General features: G+C 62.6%; 2 protein-coding genes across 3 annotated transcripts in view; both read left to right on the top strand.

The window, feature by feature from the left end:
* GPX4 (glutathione peroxidase 4) overlaps positions 1 to 26,395 on the top strand; it is a 169,321-nt gene extending 142,926 nt beyond the window's left edge. For both annotated transcript variants that reach the window (XM_069456557.1, XM_069456542.1), the window contains exon 8: positions 26,386 to 26,395. The gene's annotated coding sequence lies outside the window, so the exon portion shown is untranslated. The remainder of the gene's footprint in view (positions 1 to 26,385) is intronic.
* Positions 630 to 13,757, top strand: EFNA2 (ephrin A2). The gene is made up of 4 exons (XM_069456508.1): positions 630 to 772; positions 9,873 to 10,180; positions 12,468 to 12,533; positions 12,853 to 13,757. Exons 1-4 carry the CDS (start codon positions 630 to 632, stop codon positions 12,972 to 12,974), a joined length of 639 nt encoding a protein of 212 aa, XP_069312609.1. The 3' UTR covers positions 12,975 to 13,757.
* Positions 26,396 to 26,643: the final 248 nt, after the last annotated feature.

Raw genomic sequence — 26,643 nt, 5'->3', positions numbered from 1 at the left:
AGCAGATCACGTTGGAATCGGGGAGCCGGGACGGGGTCAGTCGTCCTGCAAAGGCAGGCCTCGCGGCGTGGCTCCGGGGGAGTGCAGGGAGGCGGTGGAGGCCTTGCGCCCCCAGCCCCTTTGAGACCGGAGGGCGGGCGCACGCACCCGCGCTGGTGGGGGTCGCGCGGAGTTGGGGTCGCCGGGGCAGGACCCCGGGGACCCGGCAGCCAGACTGGGGGACCGATCTGCGAGGCGCGGCCAGGCCGGGGGCCGCGGCGAAGGCTAGAGACCCCCGCCCAGCCCCCGCGCGGCCGGGGCACGGCGGGAGGGGGCGCCCGCGGCCCTCCCTGCGTTCGGGCGGGACAAAGGCCGGAGCCCCGGCCCCTCCCCGGCGGGCGCGGCGGCGGCGGCCCGCGCTCCGAGAGAGTCCGCGCGGCCGGGTCCCGCGCCCGGGGCGACCCCGGCGCCCCGCCCCGCCGCCGCCTGACTTCCCGGCGCCCGAGGTCGCGCGCGCGGAGGCGGGGGCGGCCGGGGATCTCCAAGCGCCGCCGCGCCCTCCTCCCGCCCGCCCCGCGCCCGCCCGCTCGGCGGCGGCGGAGACGGCTGGCAGGCGGCGGCGGGAGCGCGAGCGCGGCCGGACCGGGGCCATGGCGCCCGCGCAGCGCCCGCTGCTGCCGCTGCTGCTGCTGCTGCTGCCGCTGCCGCCGCCGCCGCCCTTCGCGCGCGCCGAGGACGCCGCCCGCGCCAACTCGGACCGCTACGCCGTCTACTGGAACCGCAGCAACCCCAGGTGAGCGCGGCCGCGGCAGGGGCGCCGCGGGACCCTCGGACGCCCCCCCACGCCGCGCCGGCCCCCGCTCGGGCTCGGGGCGCCCCTGCGCGCGCTGCCTCCGGAGCGGGGTCGCAGCTTCCCTCGGGAGCCCCCCAGGGAGTTGCGGCCCCCCGGAGTTCGGGGGACTCGCCCCTGTTCGCGCATCTCCCACCAGGGCGCCCCACTGCCCCGCAGACCTGGGGGACTCGCGTCCCGCATTCCCCAGAGCGCCAACGTCTACTGGAGTTCCGGCAACCCCTCCGGCACCCTCAGAAGCCAGGCAGCCGCGAAGTTCCATGCTTGGACTTGGGGGACCCCCTGCTCCACCGGCCTCTCCGGGGACCCCCGTCGGTTGCGCAGTTTGGTGGGGATCCCCGAGGACCTTGACACTGAGCTGCCTGCCGGGGTGGGGGCCGTGGCCCTTGGGGCAAAGGGTCTGTGGATGCATCCTGCTGGTGGGTCCCCAGATAAACTTGGGGAAGTTGGAATGGTCCTCCCTCTGGACCTAGCGTCTGCGTCCACTGTCCACTCCAGGGGGCTGTTGGGTCCAGCTTTGTAGGGAGACTGGGTGGCCCAAGGGGATGGGGTCAGTCTTGGGAGGTGCATTGGGGTAGTGTCCTCGTCTGTCCTCCTGGCGCTGACCGGGAAACTGAGGCGCAAAGGGGATGAGTGACTGTCTCAAGGTCATAGCGAGGGGGGAGCCTTGGGGAAGGGACCTAGGTGACCTGGCACCCAGCCTCCCACTCTGGGCCAAGGTGCCCCACCCGCCTGCTGCACAGTTCGCCGTGTTTTGGGTCAGGTCTGTGCCGGGCACTGGGCATAATCTGGGGGGTGGCAGAAGCCCTGGATAGTCAGGGTGAGAAAAGTTTACTGGGGACTGACCACATCCTGGACATCGGCAGAGCACTCTGGGCCATTCTGGGGTCCCCGAGGCCAGAGCAGGCTGGGGGGTCCCATGGGAGACAGGGCTTTGGGGTCCTGGGGCTCGGTGGTCAGCCCTGGCACTCAGGCTCTTGCCGTCTGGCTGGGCTGCACATGAGGGGGCCGAGCTGGTCTCCCTCCTCCTCTGCCATCACTGGTCATTTTCTCCCCGTTTTCTAGCTACTTCCTGTGCCGGCCAAGCTGCCCTCCGGATCCCAGCATCCCTCCCTGTCCCCTGCTGTCTCCTGCTGTCCCCGATCTCCAGGCAGAAAGTTGCATAAAGGGCCGTCTTTGAGGCAGGCTCTGGGACAAGGGCGGCCCGTGTTCCGCTGTGGGGGTGGGGACAGTGGGCAGACCCAACCCTGACTGCTGCCCGGCTGTGGGGTCAGGACCCGGGGGCCCGAGGGCAGGGACCCCGGGCCTCTGAGGGACCGCTGGGCCACCGAGGAGCCTATCCCCGTGCCGCCTGCTGTGCTGGTCACATGTGGGTTTGATTAAGGCTCTTCCCTGTTGCTGGCCACGCGGGGAGCCCAGCGGGCAGCGCTTCCCCGGCCCAAGTTTTTGGTTTCAGCTCCGGAATCTCCTGTCCCGGCATGGCCTGTCCTTTGTTCTAGCAAACACCAAACAAGGAGCCGGGAACAGGGAGGGAAGGGGTCTGCAGGGCCACCCTGCTGTCTCACCTGCCGCGGGGCTGCAGGCTGTGGGCAGGACCCTCACCCAGGGGACAGAGGTGGCCTCCCCAGTGCCTGGCTTGGGCTGGCCACTTGGCCACCTCCTGTTGCTCTGTGTCTGACGTGACAGCCTGGCTCGGACCACTGCCCGAGGACATGGCCTTGCTGGGCTGCAGAGCAGACCTGGGCAGTGCCAGGGCCTCCCCTCCTCCTCTCTGTCTCCGGCATGAGGTGTCCAGGGTGCTAGTGATGGCACCCGACACCCTGCAGTGGGACCCAGGGCCCAGACCCGCCAGGCGTTCGGGCTTCATCGCCGAGGTTGGGTGGCTCCATGGCAGGAGTGGCTCTACAGCCCTCTGGAGATTTGGTGTCCTGAGTTAGCCAGGCTGGCAGCTGTGCCTGGGTGAGGAGGGTGTCTGGCCTGGCAAAGGGGGTGGTTTTGGGCCTCCGTGTCCATGGGGACCCAGTGGTGGGGAAACCGGCCTGGGGAGAGGTGCGGTGCTGGCGGCCAGGCCTGAGGTGTGAGCCTGGGCTGGCTGGGAGAGACCAGCATGGGGTCCAGGCAGAAACGCCGGTGGAGGAGGCGTGTGGGGGACAAAGGGACCCTGAGTCTGAGCGGGGGACACACACAAAAGGCCCACAGGTCTGACAGGCAGGGTGAGCACTGGCGGGACTGGTGGGCTTGGGTCAGGAACCCACGGGTAGGGGCAGCGTTGCAGCGAGCCCGGCTACCCCTCCCGCCCAGCCAGCCTGGACCCCGCAAGAGGTGACAAGGACATGGCTGTGTTTCCCGAATCATATTGTCCCTGCTGTGAAGTGCATCTCCTGCGCACACGCAGTTGGCGGATGTCGCTGAGGGAGCCCTGCACCCGCGTCCTCCGGCCGAGATACGGTGCGGCCCCACTAGCCCCAGCACTGGCACGGGCTGACGATCCTGGTGGGTTCAACCCGCCCTGCCTGGGCTGGGTGCCCCAGAGCTGGCCGCTGGGCATCTCCGGGCCTGTCCCCAGGCGGGCTGGACTGGGCTGGGGGGCTGTTGGTTTGGACTTGGCCAGGCCACGGCATTTTTTGCGCACCTGCACGGCTGCTCCTGTGTGCTGTCGCTGGGGGGGGGGGTGCAGATGTGCCCGGGAGTCATGTCGGGCTGCGGGTTATGGCCGTGCGTGTGGCTGCGTGTTTTGTGCACGACACAGGGGTGTCCTGGGGAGACCTAGGAAGTGTGTGTCTGGGGTACACATGCATGTCTGCATGTGGCGTGGTATCACGAGTCTACTATGCGCCCAGCGGCCCTGGCTCTGGCGTGTTTGCACGAGCATGTGTGTGATGCGTGGAGTGCACCTGTGTGCGTGTGAGCGTGCCCGTGTCGCTGGTGCACCCACATCTGCACGAGCATGCCTGTGCATGGAACGTCTGTGGTCTCTGAGGCCCACATGCATGTCTGCGTGTGAGGTGCATGCGTGTCATGTCCATGCATGGAGTGCATACGTGTGTGCACGTCTGCACGGGATGCATGTCTGTGGCCGTGCAAGTGTGTATGTATGGGGGCAGCTCCTGCGGTGTCAGGACCTGCCCTCTGGGAGCAGCCGCAGCCCCAGAACAGTCCACACTGATGACTCCATGCTGGCCCTCCCTCTCCTCCTTCCCTGGGGACAGGGCAGGTCCCTCCCGTGTGCAGACAGGCCCTGGAGGCTCAGAGCAGGCATGACACAGGGCGCTTGCTGTCCCTGGGAGTCCCCACTCCTGAGTAGGAACCCTCAGCGCCTGTGGACCCTGTGCTGACCAGGGTCGGGGTCGCTGGAGTTGGTGCCCGCACCCACCGGGCAGCTCTGGCAGCAGCTGCCCTCCCCGGGTCCCCAAGGACCCGATTGCGCTCCGATGTGGGCAGCGGCCAGGCTCCCCTCTTCAGCTCCCAGGTAGGAAAATGGCGATGTGGGCAGGGTCTGGTCCCCAAGGGAGGAGTCTCTGCCGTGGCAGAGGTGACCTGGGGTCTGTGGCTCTGCTGGCCTCCCTTGGCCTCTGGGGGAACCAGCTTTGAAGGGGGCTACGCTGTGTTTTGCCGCATGAGGGTTTTTTGTTTTGTGTGAGAGAATCTTGGCCGCTCAGCTTTGGGGGGGGGCGTGGGAAGCGAGGGGGTGGGCCTGGGGGATTCAGGGCCTGAGGCAGGGGGCCGGGAGGCTGTGGGGCACCCGGGCTTGGACTCAGGGGTCTGGGAGACCGGGGCATGACGTCTGGTGGGCGGCTTTGCTGTTTGGAGCAATTCACCTGCGCCTGCTCTGCCAACTGGGGTGACTCGGCCCCACGCAGGCCCGGTGGGTTGGCAGCTCGGCATGATGTGAACAAGGCAAGGCATGAGCGGGACCCAGTGGGCTCAGTTGCCCCCGCACAGAGAGGGAAACTGAGGCAGCTCCTGTGCTGGAGAGAAAGGGCCTTTGGTAGCTGGTGTGCCCAGTCTTAGGCCGGCCCCCAGGTGTTCCAGGTCATGTTCCAGCTGATGCACGGGGGTCTCTGCATCTCTGTGTCTCTGTGTCTCTGTCTCTCCCCATCTCTGGGCTTCCTGGGCTGTGATAGGAGGCCCAGGCCTTCCTGTTATTAACACAGTGGGATTCGACCTCCCACCGTCTGTGGGGCTGGGGGCTGGGGGGTGGGCTGCAGGGGATCCTGCAGGGGTCCTCGGGGTCATGGTGGAGGTGGAAGGTTGCTCTTGGGTGGCAGGTGCATCAGTGGGGTCTGCGAGGTGGCACTTTTGTCGGGCAGGTGGTTTCCGTTGTTGGTCTGTCCCTCCACACTGAGCCAGGCCCCTTAGGGATCCCAGGCCCTGGGGCCGCGTGGTCGCCGTGACAGCACCCCCTTCCCTCCTCCTTAGGAACCGTGCCGCGGCCCAGCCTGGCCCCAGAGCCGTTGCTCATGGAGGATTTTCTCTCTTGGCTGTGGGTCCTGAGGGACGGCCTGGCTTTATCCAGTGGGCTGTGCCGGGGAGAGAGGCAGAGCTGCCGCCTGTCCCTGTCCCCCGCCGGGCTGCCGCATCCCAGACACAGGGCGGAACGCTCACTCGGCAGAGGAGCAGACAAGCCGGCGGGATTTTTGTTCTAACCTCACCCAGACGTTTGAACTCCTTGGCCCAGCCAGCCCTGGGGGGCCGGTCCCCGCGACTGCTCCCACACTGGGGTGCTGTGGGAGCCTGGCTGGGGAGGGCTCAGCTGCTGCACCTTGGTCTCACCATGTGACCCATGGACCTGGGCTTCAAAGGGCCTCATTCTATGGCCTGGGCCAAGCCGCCCCCTCGCCCACCCTGCCCCGCCGCCTTGCACACCCCTGGTCTGCCCGCCCTGTGGGTTGGGGGCCCCCACTCCACAGGCAAAGCTGCCATGGCCCTGAGCAAGAGTGACTCACTCTGCAAGACCACTGGGAAGTCGGCCACAGCCCCTGGTGTCCCCACCTGGGGCTGGCCTCAGAGCGTCAGACACAGCCTGGGTGTGTGTTGTAGGGAGGGTGAGGGTAGGGTGACCAAGGACTCTGCACCCTCTGGATTCTGCACGGGGCTGCCACGCCCGCCACAGCCGAGACCTAGGTGCAGCTGACCCTGCAAGTCTGGCTCCCCGACCTGGTTCTGTTTTTTCTCTCTCTCACTTTGGCTGTGGGACCCCTGCCTCAGTTTACCCTCCTGCACCCATGAGGCCACCATCATCCTCTCTGGGGCTGACCCTGCAGTATCTTGGGACCTTCATTTCCCTGGAGGTCCTGCCCAGCTCCCAGGCAGGAGGAAAGCTGGCCATCCCTCAGGTGGGGGTGACATCTCTTTGGCCCCTCAAAAAGCCCAGGGTGGGCACTGTGCCCCACTGGGGGTGGCAGAAGGGGCCGGAGGGCTCTGCCCCCTGCTGGGCCTCAGGGCCCTGTCTGTCTGCTCACCGGGTAGGCCTGGGCCGTCCCCCCCCCCTTCTTAACCCTGCTAGAGAGATGGGGATGGGCCCAGACCCCCGCCCCGAGAGGCAGAGGAAGGGACCCGCCTGGTGCAGGTGGGAAGGTGCCCACGTGCCCAGCGACAGGGGTCCTGGCTGCCCCACTCCTGCCTCAGTTTCCAGTCTGGGACGGCAGCCCAGCCCATCCCCACCCCAGTTTTGGGCAAGACTTCTAATTAGTTGCTTTGCTATTAGTGTCTAATGAGTTGACAATCCCCGGATTGGAGCTAATTAGCTGCAGGCCGGGTGGTTGCCAGGAGGGGGCGATGGGTGGGCGGGGTCCAGTGGCCCAGGCTGGGTGGGGCGAGGCTGTGCCTGGGGCCAGGAGGGCTGCCTGGAGGTGTGGATGCTGGCACCTGCCAGGAGAGCTGGGGAAGGTGCCGGGTGGGGGGAGAACTGGAGGGATGAAAGCTGCTGGGGCTCCCTCTCCCTGTCTGGGAAGAGATCCCAAATCAGTCATTAACCCCTTAGTGAGAATTTCTATCTCTATCTGCGGCTCCCCCAGAGGAGCATTTGCATATCCCGGCTTCTCACTAATGGAGGAAGTGGGGGCTTTGTCTCGCTCTCAGCGGGCTGGGTTTTTGGGTTGGGCCCCCGCCCCCCCAGCAGGCGCCACCCTGAACAGGGGCAAGGCGCCCGCCCCTGGCTCAGCTGCCAACTTGGAAGCTGGAATGCCGACGCAGCAAGGCTGACGCTATTTTAGAGACGAGAAGGGAAAAAAGTGGCCCACTCAGGCAGCCAGAGCTGGAGGGGGGTTCCCCTGGGACCTGCCTGCCTTGCAGTCCCCCACCCCACACACTTAGGGGCTGCTTTTTGCTTCCCATGACTCTAGCACCTCACAGACCTCGAGTCTTGGCCTTTTAAATTCCCCCATTTGAGCAACAGACATGCATTGAGTGCCACTGTATACAGGGCTGGTGCAGGCTACGGGGGAAGGGATGGAGGCGGCGGCCAAGTTCATGGTCTGGGGAGACAGACACAAATCATGTAAAGGGCTGATGTAGAGTTGAGACCTATGGAAGGAAATGGAGGAACAGTGTTTTAGGGGGCTGGAACAGCACGTGCAAAGGACCTGGGATGCGAACAGGGCAGGGAGCGAACCTTGGGGAGACTGGGATGATCAGGGTGGGGTGGCCAGGCTGCATAGGGCCTGGGCAGGGTGTGGACTTTATTCTGAACTGTGAGGAGCAGATGGAGGGCTTTGAGCTGGTGGGTCACAGAGTCTGATTCACAAGCAGAAAGGCGACTTGGATTTGGGGGATCCCAGAGTCTGGCAGGGCCGGGGCATCTGGCCTCACAGCCAGCAGAGCGGCCACCTAGATCTCTAATGTTTTACCGAAGACGGGAGCAGAGAACGTGGTGGTGTCAGACTCAAGCCAGGAAGGCGGGCACAATTCCGGCGGGGAGGGCTGGTGCCGTGGCCTCACTGTCGGAGTCTGTTTCTGTCTCAAGTTCTCTTCCAAGATGGCTGTTGATCCCTAGGTGTGGACAGAGGGATGAAAGGGGAAACTGAGGGCTGAAGGGGTTGGGGGCTGGGACCCTCCACTCTGGTTCCCCCCACGGAGGCCTCCTGGGCAGGGTGGCCTGGGTGCAGGCAGGTCCTTGGGCTGGAGCTGGGCCTCTGCTGCATCGATTGACTGATCAATGGTGCTTCCACTCGGGGCCGGGAAGAAGCGAAATGACTTTTCAAAAAGCCTGGAGCGAGTTCCACATCGATCCTGCCCAAGGGGCTGGAGGATGAGGCAGGTCAATGAGACGCCTATGCCCCACCGGCTGATGGGCAGCCTGAGGGATGGGCTGAGTCTGAGCCTGCCCCGGTCCCAGCCTGTCCCCACTGTGTACATGCCCAGAGCTTTCCCAGGGGCCACGAGGACCGTCCCACTGCACAGAGAGGAAAATGAGGCCTTGAGAAGGGTTGAAGCTGACACCCAGCTGGGCTCAGATCCATCTGAGCCCAGGACTACAAGGCTCTTGAGGCCCAAATGGACCTCGACCTCTGAGTCTCTCGCCAGAGATTCCCTGTGTGGCACATCATCCTCCCTGCCTCTGTGCCGGGCCCACAGTGGGTGATGCAGGGTGTGGGGTGGGGACTAATCCAACACAGGAAGGGGAAGGGCTGGGGGTCACCACTGCCTCCGGCTCCCAGCCCTGAAATTCTTTGCTCTTGAAATCTTCGGGCTGGATCCCCGGTGACTGATGGGGAAACTGAGTCACAAGTGGGCAGGAACTCCAGACTGCCTCATCTCAATGTGGGGACCCAGGAACCCTCGGCCCCACCCAGTGCAGCATCTCAGGCCTCGGGGGGGGGGGATCTGGGCTGATGCAGATAATCAGGTGCCCCTCACGTGCCTGCTGTGCCAATTAGTACACGCAGCATGGGGGCCACTCGGGCTCCCTCCTGCAGGCTGGGCGGTGGCTGGTGTGCTGGGCACAGAGGCAGGGGCGGGGCTGGGAGCAGGGCAGCCTGCACCCACCCTCACTGGGCCTCAGTTTCCCCAGCCGGAGCAGGGGGAGGATGCAGGAGTAGCATGGGGAGCCCTCCCCATCCCTCCCTGCTTAGGCCTTTTATGTGCTAATAAGTCCCCCTCAGGTCCCCCCACCATGCCCCCCTTGGTTTACATGACAGGGACCCTGGGGATCACATGCAGGAGATCTGAGGGCTCCTGCCACAGCCACCCAAGGCAGTGAGGGAAGGGGAGTGCAGGTCCCCCCTCAGCCGACCTCCGTCCTTGCAGAGGAGGCTGGGTCAGGGGGGCTTCCCAGAGGAAGGGACCCCCAGCTGTGTCTGGGGGGACCTCCCGGGCCAAGGCTGGGGTGCTGAGGTGTTGGGAGCAGGGAAACCCCGTGGGGTGGCCGCGAGGTTGGGAGGTGGCTGGTGGATTCTCAGGGTTCAGGAGGTTTCAGGGTTCTAGATGTGCAGAGGGTGCAGGGACTCGCCAGGGTCCCCTGGGATGGGCATGGTGGGCGCCTCTGTGCTGGGCATGGGTGCAACCCGGGGAGCTGAGGGAGGGGGGCTGAGTCGTCCTTCACTCCAAGTCCCCGCTCCCTTCAGGGAAACTGAGGGTAGAGCTTGCTTCAGCGGGACTCAGCAGGCACCCACGGCCTCCTGTGTTTCTGCGATGCCCTGGTCGTTCTTGGCAGGCGCAGAACTGCAGAAGGAAAGGGGACAGGCTGCGTCTAGTGGGCGGGGGGGCTGCCTGGAGGAGGGGGTGTGGACCTTCAACAGCAGTTTCTGGAGAGGGAATTCCGGGTGGAGGGAACGGCTTGTGCAGATGTGGGGGAGTCTGGACCCCTAGCCCGTTCGCACGGAGGGGTCCAGATCCCGGCTGGCCCACGGTCAGCCCTGCTGCGGTGCTGCCTGGGACACTGAGGCACGGCGACGGGGCAGTGCCAGGCTCCCAGCTGGAGCTGTCCTTGAGGGGGCATGCACCCCTCGGGACGGTGACCCCGCCCCCATGCTGACCTCCTCGCGCTGACCCCGCCCCCTACCCCGCCCCCGCGCTGACCCCGCCCCCCGATCCTGCCTCGCAGGTTCCACGCGGGCGGGCCGGGTGGCGGCTACACCGTGGAGGTGAGCATCAACGACTACCTGGACATCTACTGCCCGCACTACGGTGCGCCGCTGCCGCCGGCCGAGCGCATGGAGCGCTACGTGCTGTACATGGTCAGCGGCGAGGGCCACGCGTCCTGTGACCACCGCCAGCGGGGCTTCAAGCGCTGGGAGTGCAACCGGCCGGCCGCGCCCGGGGGCCCGCTCAAGTTCTCAGAGAAGTTCCAACTCTTCACGCCCTTCTCGCTGGGCTTCGAGTTCCGGCCGGGCCACGAGTACTACTACATCTGTGAGTGGGCGGGGCCACGGGTACTGCTATAGCCGTGAGTAGGCGGGGCGAGGCCAGGGCCCTACTACATCAGTGAGGGGGCGGGACCATGAGCGCTACATCTGTGAGGGGGCGGGGCCGGGGCCAGGGCACTACTGCATCCGTGAGGGGGCGGGGCCACGAGTACTACATCTGTGAGGGGCGGGGCCTGCAGCCGGGAGTGGGACGAAGGCAGGGCCTTGCCGGGGGCGGGGCCTGTGGCCAGGGGAGAGTGTGGGCGGGGCCTGGTCCCAGTTCTGGGCGGGGTCAGGGCAAGGGTGGTTTCTGGGTGAGGTGTGGGGCGGGGCTCCTCATGCAGTTCTGTAGGGCTACGATCTCAATCTCATCTCCCGGGTGTGAAGGGTTGTCACCTTCCCAACAAGCCGGGAGTGTCATTGTCCCTGTTTGCAGATGGGAAACCTGAGGGTCCCAGCGAGGCTGAGGCCACACACACACACACACACACACACGCACACCCCAGTGTGACCTCGGTCTCCAGACCTCTCAGCCTCCGGCTGGGGAAGCCGATGGACCTGCCTCAGTTTCCCAACACTGAGAACGCTCCCCCCCCGCCCCCCAGCTCACTGAGGGGGGAAACTGAGGCATCCGGAGCCCAGTGGGGGTGGGGAGCATGGGGAAGCCACAGTGTGAGGAACATCTTTTGTTCTACAGGAGCCGCAGGCCCAACTAGGTAGGGGTCTCCCCGGACTCCCCCCACCCTTCCACCGCAGCACCCCAAGCCCCTGATAATGGTGGGGTCTCCAACTGCAGATTGGTTAGCCCCAGCAGAACGGCAGTGGGGTGGGGTTGGGGAAAGCTGCCCCTTCCTGCTGCCTGTCAGGGTCCCAAGCTGGCTTTTTCCTCCCCCGACGGCAGAGTCAGGCCCAGGTTCGAGAGCCACTTGACTATGACCTTGGCCAGGAACACGGAGGTCCCAGGCACTGCCCACCGTAAGATGGGGGTGTCGCATCGCACTCGATGCCTGGGCCATGGCTCTGAGAGCGGCATGCCGTGGTGGGGGAATCCCTGTTTCTCAGCATCTGGGGACTGCTGGGGAGCTGGTGGGGCGAGGTGGGGTCTGACCCCAGGGCTGCGTGAAGGGGCCGGGGTGCCTCCACGCCCAGCTCCCACTGTGTGGAATTAAACCTTGCAAGACCCCAGTTCCCTTCTCTGCTCTCTTTGGCTTTTTCCCTTTTAATTCAGGGAAGAAGTGGATGGGGGAGGGGGAAAGGAGGTGTTTAAATTAAGTCCCTGTAATATAAGAAAAATTACATTTTTCTTTCCGAGATAGAAATTTCATAAAGATAATTATTGTAATTATTCGTCCTATCTCTGTGACGAATGTTATTTTTATTACGTGCTTTCTATCTTCATCTTGCAGCCTTGGGGGCTTCCAGGGGGCTGGTAAAGGTGGTGGCCACCGAGAGCCAGGCCGTGCGGGGGCCCTGGGCCTGGCAGGGGCAGCCTGACCTCCTCTCCATGTGTGTGTGCGTGTGCACCCACACCTTCTCACTCCTGTCCACATGGGTCCTCTCTGCCGGCCCCGACTTGGCTTCAGGCCTCCTTCTATCTCCCCTCCTGACACACCCCAATACCAGGGAGTCCCCCACCCCATGCCAGGGCACTTTTCCAGTGGGCCGAGGAGCAGGGAGAATGACAGTAGAATTTTTGGCAGGAGAACCGAGTGTGGCTTCTGCTTCTGTGTGACCTCGGGCAGTCTGGGTCCCTCTCCGGGTGGAGCGGGAACGCTCCTCCCTCCTAGGGGTAACTGTCTCTCCCTGTCTCCCAGATGGAAAATAATCTTTTCGGGTGCACCTACCGTGTTCCAGGGGAGGTGCAGAGAGGAAGTGACTTGCCCATAGGCACCCAGAGAGCAGGGATTTTGAGCCCGGTCCATTTGGGCTCCCCCAAAATTTGGCTACCCCAATTTTTTGTTGATCAATTGAAAACAAACATTTTTATTCATCATTTTCAAACCTCCCCCTGTGCCTGTCCTGGGGTGGGGCAGAGGAGGACAAAGACACGGACATCGCCGGGCTCTGGGAGTAGGGTTGGGAAGAGGTAGGGGCAGGGAGAAGTGTGCAGGAGGACTGCTGGGAAACAGGGGGCATTATGTCTGGGGCTTTGACGAATAATTAGGAGTTTTATGGGTGGATTCCCACCTGGGGTCAGGGTTGAGTCACCAAGGTGGGACAGGAAGGAGGGTCCAGCCCCAGGTCTGGGGCAACAAGAGCCCCTGTGCCTCTAATCCTCATCCTCTCCCTTTCAGCTGCCACGCCTCCCAATGCTGTGGACAGGCCCTGCCTGCGACTGAAGGTTTATGTACGGCCAACTAGTAAGTGCGCAGTGGGGCGAGCGGGATCCAGACCCCCAGCCCTGTGTCCTAAACCCACCTAAGCAGCAAGTGGTCAGAAGAGTGGGAGGTAGGGAGTCCCCCATTCTCAGCCATGGCTGGGGCAGGCCTCAGTTTCCCCATCTGCATGAGCCTCAGTGTCGCCATCTGCAAACATTGCAGCTCCTTTGCCCAGAGACGTCCCCAGGAGGGTGGGAAGGGCCTGCCTGGTGGGACGAGGAGCCCACTGAGACCAGGCGGCACCTGGGGAGCTGAGGGGGGTCCGGGCGGCCCACCGATCATTCTTTTCCGTGTCCCCCAGACGAGACCCTGTACGAAGCCCCCGAGCCGATCTTCACCAGCAATAACTCGTGCAGCGGCCTGGGCAGCTGCCACCTCTTCCTCAGCACCGTCCCGGTGCTGTGGACACTGCTGGGCTCCTAGTCCTGGTCCTGCAGGATGCCAGCCCACCTGGACGGCCCCAGCTGGACTGTCCAACCTCGGCCCTCTGGACCCGGCGCAGCCCCTGCCTCTGAGACCAAATAGAGACGCTGCTTCTCCCTCGACTGGTGCTGCCCCAGCGGGCAGGGAGCCGCCCACCCACTCCAGGCCCAGGCCCCAGGTAGGGGGACCAGCCGAGGGTCCCCCACCCCATGCCTGGGGGGCCGGGGTGTCGGTGCAGCCCCTGGCCAAGCCATCTCCTCCAGGGGCACCAGAGAACCTCTTGGCGATTTTTTTTTTTAGTGTATTTTTCATGGTTGGATCAGAAAGACTTGAGTTTTTAATTTAATTTATCCCCTGCTGTTGCAGGGGGGGAGGGGTCCCTGGCCACCTGGGGAAAGGGAATCCGGGGACACAGTCGCTCCTCTCTGCTCTGCACTCTACTTGTTGAGTTCTGGCTGGAGCCCCCCGGGGACTCCACTGGTGCCCCAGGACAGGCGAATCTGAGCTGGAAGGGGTGAGCGGTGGGTACCCCCAAGTGTGGCCCAGGAGACCCCAGACCCTTTAGCCCCATCCCCCTTGCTCCTGGCGTGTTGAGCCTCATGCTCCCCTGGGAATCACAGCCCCTCACTTCTTAGGAACCACTTTGGCCAATGCAAACAACCCCCCGCCCTGTCCCTTCAACCTCGCACGGTCCTCTCCGAGCCCAAGAAGACCTTAGGTTTCTGTAAATAGAGCCAGCAAGTATAAACTGTGACTTATTTTTAATGTATTTCTGAAGATGGACTGGACAGTTTCTTTTTTTCTCAGCCCTTCACAAGGGTCTTTTATTTTGGCGGGGTTGGGTGGGGTGGGGTGGACTTTCTAGTGTAGAAGCTGCACTTCGCAATAAGCGCAATAAGCTGTCTCGTCCGTGACGCCCCGTCCCTTGACTCGGTGACCTGATAATGTTTCTAAGAAAAAAAAAAGGACAAAACAAAAGGTGGAGGATACCATGACCCCCTAAGAAAGAAACCCCTTCCTGAAGACACTTTAATGAAGGAAACAGCGCATTTATACAGATTTCATATTTCTACCCGCCTTTCCTGACTCTGTGTTTTATATATATTATATATAAATATATATTGTGTACAGCCGCAGGGAGGCGGCGCGAGGCGCGCCCAGCGGCGTGGGGCGGGTGGGGGGCTTTTGTAGGGGGTCAGCGGGGCGGGCGACGTTACTACGCCTGGAGCTGGTGACGGGGCCTCCCCCCCTCCTGTCACAATCGACTTTGGATCCTGTATTTTTTTATAATAAAATGAGCATAAACCTTAAAGGTGCGTGTCTGTGTTTGGGGCCGTTGGCTCCAGTGGCAGGAGTGCTTTGTGCTAATTTGGAGGGAGTCTGGAGCCTCCCAGGGACAGGGGCACCGCTTGGAGGGATGTCTGGGAACCCCAAGGCCCGAGAGGAACCTTCGATCACGATTGACTCATTGATTCTGTGCGTCGTTTTGGGGCCAGGCCTTGGAATCAGTATGTTACGGGCCATCTATGGACCTCAGTTTCCCCCTCCGGGAAATGGGAACAGGTGTCCGTCACACAACACACCTGAGCATGGCAGAATTGCTGGAGCAAGCCTCTGCTGTCCCGTCGTCTGTGCTTGGGGCTAGGGGTGTCTCAGGCCCTGTGGTGGGTCCCCGGATCCAATCTCATTTTGTGACACCTCCATTGACAAGCTCTAGCGCCTCTGCGTGTGGCTTAGTTTCCCCAGCTGCCCCAGGCCAGGGCGGGGCTTCTGTCGTCTCTGAATCCCCTCTCACTCAGCAAAAGGCATGTCTGTGGGTCCTGGGGTCCCAGGGTCCTTCCCCCAACGCCAAGTCCTGGACTGGGGAAACCGAGGTACAGAGAAGCTGGGAGTTACCCGGCTGAAGGACTGATCGGCTGTGACTACAGGGCCTCCAGCACAATTAGCCAGGCGGGAACGCTCTCAGCTAATTAATTCAGCCGTGCTGGGCCCTGCGACGGGGGCTGCCTGGTAATGAGGGTAGCCGGTGCACAAAGACCCCTGTGTGTGACCCGCCCCGCCCAGCGCAGGAGGATGGACAGACGCCCACCGAGCTGAGCACCGTGGGGAACACCCTAGGGATCCCCCGATCCACTGATGAGGACGCTGAGGCTCAGAGAGGGAGGCCACCTTTTTCTGGGGCCACTTGCCTGGAGACACCCGCCCACACACTCCGACCTAGCTACAGGGATTAGATGCGGGACCTTGGGGCGCGATACTTGTGGCCGCCTGCTGCTGCTCTTAAAAACACGACAGTATCCCTCTGTCGAAACCACAATTCCACGGACTTCAGTACCCTCAGAGACTTGTGCAACCATCACCACTATCTAATTCCAGAACATTCTATCACCCCAAAGGAAGCCTCCTCCCCATCAGCAGTCACTCCCCACCCCCTCCCCAGCCCCTGGTGACCATAAATCCACGTCCCATCTCTGTGGCTCTGCCTGTTCTGGACATTTCATATAAATGGAGTCACACTGTGTGTGTCCTTCTGTGTCTGGCGTCTCTCACTGAGCACGATGTCCTCAAGGTCCATCCACTCTGTAGCCTGTGTCAGAGCCTTGTGTCTTTCTGTGGCTGAGTGATGTTCCACGTGTGGATGGACCATGTTGGGTTTATGTGTTCACTTATCCATGGACACCTGGGTTGTTTCCACCTTTTAGCCATTATAACAATTTTACTATTTTTGAGACACAATTTTAGCAGAAAAGGTGAGTTTGGGTAAATACAAAAACAACAGCTCTGTTCCGTACCTCAGGGCCTTTGCACAGCCGTCCCCCTGCCTGGCAAGCCTTCCCCACAGACCACCACTGGACTCTCTCCCTCTTGGTCGGCCCTGGGACATGTGCCTGGCCCACCGCAGGGACTGTCCCTGGAACTTGTCATTGGCCACATGCCCTGGGCAGGCACCTGCACCCTCGTGCACCCCATTGTAGCCAGACATGCATTTTGGGCCTGAGTCTCTCAGGAACCTCTCCCATCCCCTTGCCAGACACCAGTCACATGCAGAGTGCCACTCCCTCCAGGGGCTGTGCGGTGACGTCCCTGTGGGGTGTGGGGGCCCCCCAAACTACTGGGGACCCCAAGGCCCCGCCCCAGTTGCGGCCAGACCCTGATGCCAGCTCCTGCAGGTCTCCTGGGTGGCCATCGATATGCGGGTCCCGTGCAGGGACTTTTCCAGCCTGGAGCTTCCAGAGGAAAGTGATTTCCCTCCCGCAGCCCGTTACTGCCGCCTCGGTGCCCCACCGCGGGCAGGGGGTCAGAGGCAGCAGAGTGGGGCAGAGGAGTGCTGAGGTTGCCCAGGGCCCCGATGGTGGCTGGGGGCGGGGCCCTGTTTCCTCTCTCAGACTCCCAGGACAGGGCCATCTCAGTTTCCCGATGCAGATGCACCGTCCCCTCGGAGCCTCAGTGTTCCTGCTACATCTGCCCAAGGCCCCACCCCCTGGGCCAGACAGCCCTGAGATGGAGGCTGGCCCTCCACTGTCAGGGCTGAGCAGGGACCTCCTGCCTTGCAGGGCTGGGACAGTCATGCTCGGTCCCTCATCTCAGGCTTCTTCCTCAGGGACCCTCCTAGTCCCAGGGGTGCCCTGGCCTGTGCCCTGGCTGTGACCCACTGGGCACAGCCTTTCCAGGCCTCCTCCTTGGGGCTTTCTTTCCTTTCCTCTTCTGCACTTATTTACCACCTTGGGCCTGCCTGTGTTTTCCTCATTTATCTCCTCCCTGGTCTGTCTGCAGCACTGGACTGTCGGCCCCCTGGGAGCAGGGACTTTATCTCTCCTGGTCACTGCATGTTCCCAGGCCTAGAGCATGCGCGGTACACAGTAGGTGCTCACTAAATGCTTGAAGATCGAATGAATAAATGTTGTATGTATGTTTATGCAGAAGCCAGCTAATCTGAAAAGAGAGAAGAGAATATCACATAAATATTGCACCTCCCGTGGCTCGTGGTCAGCACCCGGCCCGTATCTGGGGGGTTGGGGAGGGGATGCTGGTCCCGGCCGCAGGTGGCCGGGCAGCCACTGGTGGACAATTACAAAGCCAGTTCACAGCCCAGGAGCCCCTCAGAGGCCATAAATCACCACAAGATGACACACAAGCCAGAAACCAAGCGGCCGAGGCCAGACTGGTGTGGCTGTTGGGGGGGGGGACACAGCCAGAGGACAGACTCGTGGCCCCTCGCAGCCTCAGTTTCCCCTCTGGAGCTGCTGGGCTGGATGAAGATGGTCGTCCTGATTATAACAATGTTGGTGACAATTGGCAGGGCTGCAGTTGGGGCTGTGCGCCCCCGAACCCCCATCAGCCTGGGCAAAGGCACCCAGGTATTAGTTCACCCAACACTTATTGAGGGTGGGGTGGGCGTGGCCAGGGGCCTGGGGGGCAGCCTCAAAGGCTGAGCAAGGCAGGAGGGTGGGGGGTGCACAGGAGGCTTTGGGGCAGAGCCAGACCCCAGAGAGCAGGCATGGGCTCTGGGCTGGGAGCTGCCCAGGGAGGTGTCAGGAGGTGTGGACTCTCTGCCTCCTCTGCCTGTCTGAGGGAGCAGAAACCCCCGAGAGTCTCCCCCTCCACTTCCCCTCCATGCTCAGGGGCTCACACGGGGGCTCCAGAGACCAGAACTGCATAGTTATCAGTTCCATGGCTGAGGAAGGGACATCTTGGGCCAGACCCCTCCCTCTGCGGCCTGAGAATGGGAGAGACCCTGCCCGGGTCTCCCAGGGACTGCCCACCCAACGGCCCCCAAACTTTCCTCTGTGATCTGGGAATGGAGGCTGAGAGGGCCAGGGGCGATTGATGGGCCCTATTGGACACTGTGGTCGGTGGGAGGGCCCTGAGCCGGAGGAGACACTCCTGGCCCATGCAGATGGGGAAACTGAGGCCCCATGGGTCACTGGGGTGAGTCCCGGGTGAACCCTAGGCCTCCCAGGCTGGAAGGTGCTGGGGTCCCTTCATTCCAGGGTGGGTGAGGGACATGCTGCCTCCCCAGGAAACACAACACCCCCACCGCGCCGTGTCTGCCTGCTCCTGTGCCCCCCACGTCCCTGCAAGCTCAGATCTCCCTGCAGGGCTTTGGGGCTCAAGTTCAAGTCCCAGCTCCCCCACCATGGTCTATGCAGCTTCCTCTCTGGGTCTGGGGTCCATGGTGCCTGACTCCTGGGGGTGACAGAAGCTTCCAGAAAGAATCCATGAACCTCCTTTGTACAGGACCCCCTCACCCTCCCCACATTCAGCCTGGGGGTACCCTGATGGAGGGCAGGGAGGCTGGGGGGGTGTTTACTATTCACGGCTGTCTTAGCCCCGCCCCCACCTTCCCCTTCATACTGATAGGATGAAGGGAAAACTGAGGCAGGAATCAAGAGTGTTGTCCCTCCTGGAAGAGGGGTCCTGTGAGGGGAAGGGGAGGCAGAAGCAGGTGGTTCCGGCCCCCACCCATACCTGGCCTGGCAGCCCACAGCTGACCCGGGTAAGAGCTTGAGAGCCTCGTGGGCTGCTGGGAGGGGGGAGGGGAAGGGGGCAGGCCCGGGTTGGGGCTGGGGGCGCCCCTGCCCCACTAGCGTAGGCCTTGAACCCGAAATAGGCAGGGAATAGGGAGGCACGTCTGCACCCCAACCCCATCTCCACCGGGGCGGTCCCCTGGTCCTGCCTTTCCCTCACGACAGACGCCTGCTGAGCCCTGCCCCTCCCGAGAGGCCCCCACCCTCCCATCCCCTCCCCGCTGCGGGGCTGGGCCTCCCCCAGTCTCCCGGTTTCTGCACCTCTGCCCAGGCTGGTCCCTCTACCTGAACATCTTATGCATACGACGCCGGCTCTCTGGGCCTCAGTTTCCCCACTTACAAAATGAGGGCCCGAGCTCCGGTCTCCAAGGAGAGGGGAGGGGCCTGGGTCCCAGCCCCAACCCAGCGTATAATGTCAGTGGTACCCTCAGTGGGGAGGGGGTGGTGTTTCCCTTCTGGGCCTCAGTTTACCCATCTGCTACACAGGTGAGCCCCGTTTTACAGATAGAGAAGCTGAGGCCGGAAAAGGGGAGCTAGGGTCCCCATTAGTGTCTCCGTGCCCAGCGGGTGGGGCAGGGGAGGCGCTGACCACCTCCCACTCCAGCCAGGGAACAAGCCGCTTGTGCCCCAGCAGCCCAGGGGGGTCTGGAATATTTATTCCTGGCTCTGAGGGTCCTTGAGGGCCCTTCGACAGCAAAAATCAGAGGTTATTGTCCTGCAGGGGCTGGGGGGAGGGTGCCCCTGAAAGGAGCCCTGAGCTGGACCTGCCTGGCAAGGCCCAGCAGGCCCCCGTGCGCCCTGCCTGGCGCCAGAGTTATGGTTCGCAATATCCGCACACCCGCCATTATTAGCTTCATCCATCATGTGCGGGCTGGGCTGTGACTCCAGCAGCTCTGAGGCCAGGAGGGGAAATCAAGGCAGGGAGGGTTAGTCGGCACCCCTGGCTGTGGGCACAGCTGCAGGACTGGGATAAACTCGGGATCCAGCGCCAGCCCTGCCACCGGCCGCAGATCAGGCCTCTGCTGCTGCCAGAGTCTCAGTTTGCTCAACTGGAAAATGGGCTAGAATGGTGCAGGGTGGGGGCTCAGAGCCTGGGGGTTCCTGGTAAGCGAAATGGCCAGCCCCCCCAGGAGCAGGGCCTTTGGTGCCTCTCACCCCTCCACACGTGTTCCCAGTGTCTGGCACAAAGTCAGCCGGCCCTCAATGCACGTTTGTTGAATGACGGAATGAGTGTGTTGTGCATGAACTCCAAGTCAAGTGCTCTTTCTGGACAACTGGAGAAGCTGGAGGTGAAGGCCTCATTCTCCATCGTTCACTCCTCCAGGAAGGCTGGGGGGGGGCAGGGGTGGCAGCAGGGAAAGGCCTGTCTTAGATGAGGCGGGCAGCAGCCAGCTGTGCTGGCTGGCAGATCTTTAAATTAAAATACATATATACATCAGATAAATAAACCCAGCCCACATCCTGGTGACAGGCGGAATTAAGTTGCCCAGTTGGGGACCCAGCATCGAAGGCTGGGGGTGGCAGGAGGGTATGGGGCACGTCACAGGCTCTCAGCCCCGACCAGCCCCTGCTCTATTCAGGTTCTGAACACTCTCGAACCCTCCTGGCTTGCTGGGGCCCCTAGGGGGTGCTCAGGGGGTCAGGGAGTGAGATTTAGGGTCTGGGACACACATTCTAAGCCCCAAGGTGGGAGCCCAGGATCCGGTCCAGGTTCAAGTGAGACCAGCTACCCCATGGGGTGCCCCTTGGTAAGTCAATGTTCTCGCCTGAAATGGGGGGAGCATGGCCCCCTCTCCCGGACCTGTGGCTACACTTGGCGTTGGGGTGGGACGGACCAGGTTCAAGTCCAAGCTGGACCCTTCAAGGGCTCGGATGGGCAGCCCAATCATCCTTGTGGGGTCCTGGCAGCCTCCCTCGGGTTGGATGCCAGGGAGACTCCGTTTAAGCACACAAGGAGGCCCTCATGGGGCCCCCACAGCTGTGGGGTCCCCCTTGGCCGCTTCTCACCACCCCGAGCCCAGCAGAGAGGGGCGGAGGGGCGGGAGGGGAGTTTTCAATTACAGAGCAGCTAATCGCCCGGCGAGGGCCGTTCTGGGGCCCAGTAAATCTATTATGAAAAGCCTCTAAATGTATGTAAAACCGGCCTCCCACAATCCGGGGATTAGGCCTCTGGGAGGGGAAATCGAGGCGCTGGCCGCCTGGCGGATTAGCGCAGTGGGGCCCCTGGAGGGTTGGGGGGAGTGGTCCCCAGAGATCCCGGGCAGAGGGAGAGAGATCGTGTTCTGAAGAACTCAGCACCCATTTTATAGCTGGGGAAACTGAGGCCAGACAGGCCCAGACCTGGAGTGAAGGGGCCCCTCCCAGGACCCCTGTCCAAGGCCATACCTTCCTTTGCTGGGGACCAAGGCGGATTTTCCCATGAGGGTGCCGGCACGCCCATGGGGGAGCTGTGATCTCGGGGTCCCCGGAACTAGCTTAAGTCACCAAGGCCCAGCACAGGCCGTCTGTCTGCAAGTGTTCCAGACCCTTTTAAACTGCTCCCCATCTCTTTGTGCTTTGGAAATGTCTTTATTAATCACCTACTGTTTGCCTAGCCTGAAGCAGAGGCTGCAGAGTCAACGAGAAGGGGGACGTGAGGCTCGGGGGACCCACTACAGGAGGTGAGGAGGAGGAGGAAGTTGCCAGAGCGAAGGCCACTCCAGGTGGAGAGCACCTGACTGAGCAAGGCCTGGGGGCCAGAGGGATGCGTGAGCTGAGACGGCCCTCATGTGCGGGGAAGAGGGGCTGGCAGGGTGGGGTTCCTTCTTGCCTTCCGAGGAAGCCCTGGGAGGGTTTTTAGACTGTAGGACAATTGACCCCAGAGGCCACCTGCCTCTGGGGCTCAGTTTCCCCAGCTTGGCCCCCACAAGGTTGCAGAGTCCACTAACCATCCATCCTGCCGGTGGGACTTTTCTCCACCTGTTGTGGTTCCCTCCTCCTGGGACGCTGTCCCCACCTGCTGAAATCCTTCCGGGCACCCAGGTGTGGGGGACGGAGAGCGAGGCCCCCCTCCCGACCCTGTGGAGCTCCAAGGCCACTCTGCAGATCGGCTGACAGCTGGAAAACTGAGGCAGGCAGCTGACAGCCGTTTCCATGGGCCTCAGGCAGCATTTGGTGGGGCTTCCTGGGGGCCCTGGTCTGGCCCCCGTCTGGCCACCTGTGTGCACCTGCCGCCCGGGGGCTGCGAGGATGAACCGAAGGCCAGTGATTCCAGTGACTGAACTGGGCCCAGGCCCCCCAGTTCCTCCAAGTCACTGGTAGGGTTTGTGCAGCCGGGGTGGGGGGCAGGGTCCCAGTGAGGATGGCCCCTGGAGTCCAGGCCTCTGTGGGCTTGCTCTGTGACTCAGTTTCCCCAGCATCGTCGCCACCAGCTGCAGATATTGTTCCCAGCACTGGGTGGGGGTGGAGGGCCCGAGGGCTGTCGGGGGGTTCCAGGTGCCCCCGCCCCCTGCCTGCCGTCAGTCAGGCTCGCAGGGCCCCCTTCAAGTCGTCACGGCCCAGCAGCGGCTGCGGGAGGGATTATTCTGGCCTGTCCAGGGTGGACTCAAGTGGAACCGACGCTGACGAGCGGAACGCGCCCCCGCGGCCTGGCCCACCCGCCTTTGTCTGCCGCCCCCCCCACCCCCGCCTGCCACCACGGACACCGCCTGCCACACCCGAGCCCCATTTCTCACAGCGCAGCGGCTTCTCAGATGGGCAGAGGCTCCTCCTCTCAGCCTTGGTTTCCCGTCTGCAGCATGGGCCGGCTGTCGTCCCTCTTGCTGGGCCTCCGGAGGGCTGCGTGGACAGAGGCACTCCCTGAGCTGCCCCGGCTTTCCCAGGGGAGCTCACCGCCCCTCCGCCTGGTCTTTCCACTGAGCCTTTGTCCAGGAAATTCGAGGTGGCAGGGAGAACGGATCCGCTCTGGGCCTGAATGGGGCCGAGGCGAATGCTGTTGACCCCTGACCCCGGCCCCTAATCCCGGGGTCGAGGTTCTCACTGCAGAGGGGCCCCAAGCAATGAGCTGGGCCACGACCCGCACCCTGGGCACCGAGGGGGGCTTCCGGGTCAAGGTCGTGGGGGCTTCCGGAAGATGTGACTGCCCTGTTGGCCACGTGCCCGGCCACCACCCCTCAGAGGCTGACATGGGAAACTGAGGCGTGGAGGTCGGCAGAGCCCTCGGAAGCCCTGCAGCCTTGGGGTGGAATCGAGGCCCTGCTACCTCCAGGCTGTGTGACGCCGCCTGGCAGCTGCCCCTCTCTGAGTCCAGCGTAGGTGCTCAGGGAAGCCTGGTTGGTCCTGGAAGGTGCGTCTAGTTTCTAACCGCCCCGTGCCTCAGTGCAGCCTCTGGGTACCAGCCCCCCGTGTCCCCCTGGGAAGGAGACCCTCACCCGGAGTGGGGGAAAGCTTCTGTCCCCACCACCCTCCTCTGCCCCAGATTTTCAAGAAGGAAAGGAGTGAATGAATGAAGGGGGGTCACCTCCCGTCTGCCAGCTGCTGCTTCTTAGCCCCCTTGCCGCCTGGCTCCTCGGAGGAGTCCTCGGCTAGAAGCTTCCACTGCAGATTAAACGATTCTCCACCGCAGGCGGTGATGCGTTCCCATGCTCAGGCGCCCCTGCACTCCCCAGTGGCCGCGTGTCTGTTCCACCCTGCCGAGCTGTTCCCCATGATCAATTTCAATTTGGCCTGGTCTCTGCCTCTGCAGCCGGCCCTCCCCGGGGACCTGGGGCTGGGAAGGAGGCCACCGACCGGGTCCCTGGGACCCCCGTCCAGTGATGAAGAGGGCTCTGCTGGGGCTGCCTCCTTTCGGGGCCTCAGTTTCCCCAGGTATGGAAATGAGGGCGTGGGGCAGAGCAGTCTGGAGCCAGCCTCATGCATTTATTGAATGCCCACTGTGTGCCCAATCCGGTGCTGAGCACTGGGGCATGGTGGGAACCAAGGCAGAGAGACGTGAACTGGAGTTAATCAGAGCAGGGGAGGAGGGCAGGAGGCCACACAGTATCCAAAGGGACCAGTGGAGGCCTGTGCAGGGGCAGGGGATGGGCAACGCAGGGGTGCAGGGAAGAGGGTGCACGAGGCTCGGTGACACTATCACTCAACGTTAACCAATAGCCAACATTTATTGAGTGCTAACTATGTACCATGTATCAGCTGACCAGCTTTGCCCACCTCACCTCCCTGGAACCCCCAACTACTTCGTAATTGTACCCATTTTACCAATGAGGAGATTGAGGCCGCGGAGGCGAGGTCACCAGCCATGGTCGCAGAGGTGAGGTCGCAGCGGGTGGCAGCAACTGGGGTTTGGTCCCAGCGCTGACCTCCCCTAGGGTCCCAGGCAGGACCGTGAAGCAGGGGGTCCCTTCCTCAGCAGTGGGCCCCCTGCAGCCCCCACCCCCCGCCATCCTCCACTCCCTCCCCTGACTCCAGGCCCCCTCTGTTTCTGGGGCGAGGAGACACACAGACACACACAGACACACACACACACACACACACACACACACGTGCTCTCCCAGGGGCCTGCTGTCTGGTTTGAACCTTCCAGCCCTTGCGTGTCCCGTCCGTGCCTCAGTTTCCCAGCTTGTAATGAGAGACTGCAGGAGACTCTTCTCTCTGACCGAGGTGAGACGGAGGGGGGTGAGGTCGCTCCTGCCCTGGCTGGGCCCCCTGGTGCGCCCGCGTCCAGCTGGCCCAGACCCCGGCTGTGGGCGCTCCAGCCCGCGGCCTCCTGTCTTCGCTGGGCCCCCACCACCACGGCTCGGGCCGCCGCTAGGTGGAGCGAAGAGGCCGGTGGAGATGCGGCGCCAGGGGACACGCACTCCAGAGCCGCAGAGGCCTGAGTTGGCCTGGAGTGTGGCGCTGCTGTGCAGAGGCCCGCGACCCCTCCGTTCGCTCCTGGACCTCCCTCCTTCCCCGAAGATGGTGCCCCGACAGCCCTAGGGGGAAACTGAGGCTGGGTGCCCACAGAGCTGGCAGAACCTCCAGACACCCTTTGGAGTGAGGCCGGCGCAGAGGCTGGGTGGGACTTCTGGGGTGCTCACGACCCCCCCCACTCCCAGGCAAGGCCCCCTTCCCATAGTGTGTGTGGGCTGAGGGGGACGTCTTTCTAGCCTTCCTCTGGGCATGCTATCATTCATTCATTCATTCATTCATTCAAGGAACACTTACTGGGCACTGTGTACCCACTTAGAGCAGCAGAGAAGGCCGTGCCCGCCTGGCCCATGGAAGACACAGGGCCCACGAGAGGAGGGTGCTCTCAGAGCGTGTTAGAGGCCACAGAGATGACAGAAAGGGACCCAGTGACATGCCAGCCAGGAGGGCTTCTCTGAGGAGGTGACATTTCAGCTGAAACCTGAAGTATGAGGAATATGGGGAGGGATGGAGCTCTGCCCCCGGGGCGCAGCCCCTCACAGACAGGTCAGAGAGGCGGGCACGGCCGGCACCCACCCCCAGGCCTGTGGACGCTTGGGGGAAGCACTTGAATGTCACACGCAGAGCAGAGCGCAGAGCGCTGGGAAGCTATGGGGGGTGAGGGCAGGGGCGTGTTGGAGTAAACCTGTGGCAGCCTGGGGACAGGCCAGGCAGGGTAGGAGTGAGGGCTGGGACTCCCCAGGGAAGAGTGTGGGAGGGGTCTGGGTGTGAGGTGGAGGGTCTGATGGGAGCGGTGGGGACTTGCTTCTGGGACAGTGCAGGCAGGCACAGAGGTGTGGGTGGGCTGGCCAGAGCTCCCCCAACCCCACTGTGCCCTCACCTCCCAGGGCCCCAGGGCTGGATCTGACCCTGGGGGGGAAGCCCAAGGCCTGACGGGTACCCCCCGCACCTCTGCCTCCTCAACCGCCCCCGCTGACTGACTCCTGGCTTAACCCTCTTAGGGGACCCATTTGCAGAGGGGGAACCTGAGGCACAGAGCTTTGCTCTCTTACAGCGTATCTGGGTCCCCTTCTGTTGGATAACACATCCGAGTCCCCTCCTGTGTGTCAGCACATCTGGATCCCTTTCTATGTAATTAGCACATCTGGGTGCCCTCCTGTGTAATTAGCACATCTGGGTGCCCTCCGGTGTAATTAGCACATCTGGGTGCCCTCCTGTGTAATTAGCACATCTGGGTGCCCTCCGGTGTAATTAGCACATCTGGTTTCCCTTCTCTGTAAGGAGCACCTCTGGGCCCCTTATGGGTAAATGAGCACACCTGAAGTTCACTGTCTGTGTCCTGGGCTGCAGAAGAGCCACGCGTCCCAGATTGCATTCTCACTGTCATTTGGGGAGGTCCCTCCGAGGCCCCCAGTGCAGTCCTCCTTCAAGTTTCCTGGGGCCTCGGACCCATCTGTGTTCACTCGTTTACTAGCCCTTAGAATGCTGGGGCTTAAGCTGCAGTTTGCGTACAAGGCGCCTCGCCACGTGTGGCTCCCCCAGCCTCTGCCGTGGAGGGGGCCAGCATGCAGACAGCCCGTGGTTTACGTTGCCGGTCCCTGCTGATGCACTGTGGTGGTCTCAGGTTTTCCCTGTGCCTCACAGCTGTCTCAGCTGGGGGCGGTGTGTATCACCCTGTTCCTTGCTCTTGAGCAGAACTCCTAAGGGGAATAAACTAGAAAACCTGGGACCAAGCAGGCTGGGGAGTCAGATCTGGCCCTGAGGCTTTGGGGGGCGTGGAAGACAGCCCAGGGCTCCCGAGTCCGGTGTGTGCTGGCGTCACTACTGGCCCTGAGCTGTGCCTCTAGCAGCTTTCCCCATGTGGGTTCAAGGCACCTGGAGTGAGGATCAGTTCTCCTTCTTGTCTCTTTTGCTCTACTCTAACCCAATCAACCTGTTCCATCTTTATAGCAAACGCATTTTGTCCCTGCCCCAGGGCCTTTGCAAGGCCAGCTCCTTCCACAAGTGTCACCCTTGCCTAGCCCAGCAAAAAGCAGCCCCCCAGACACCCAGCTGTGACACCCATTTTTTTATTTTCTTTTTTTTAAATAATTTTTAAAATTTTATTTTTAAAAGAAAAAAATTGAGACAGTCTCACTCTGTTGCCCAGGCTAGAGTGCCGTGGCATCAGCCTAGCTCACAGCAACCTCAAACTCCTGGGCTCAAGCAATCCTCCTGCCTCAGCCTCCCAAGTAGCTGGGACTACAGGCATGAGC

This window comes from Eulemur rufifrons, chromosome 2 (genome assembly GCF_041146395.1).
Source record: "Eulemur rufifrons isolate Redbay chromosome 2, OSU_ERuf_1, whole genome shotgun sequence".
NCBI lineage: Eukaryota > Metazoa > Chordata > Mammalia > Primates > Lemuridae > Eulemur > Eulemur rufifrons.
Note: the sequence above shows the minus strand (reverse complement) of the source record. Positions and strands in the feature narration are given on the sequence as shown.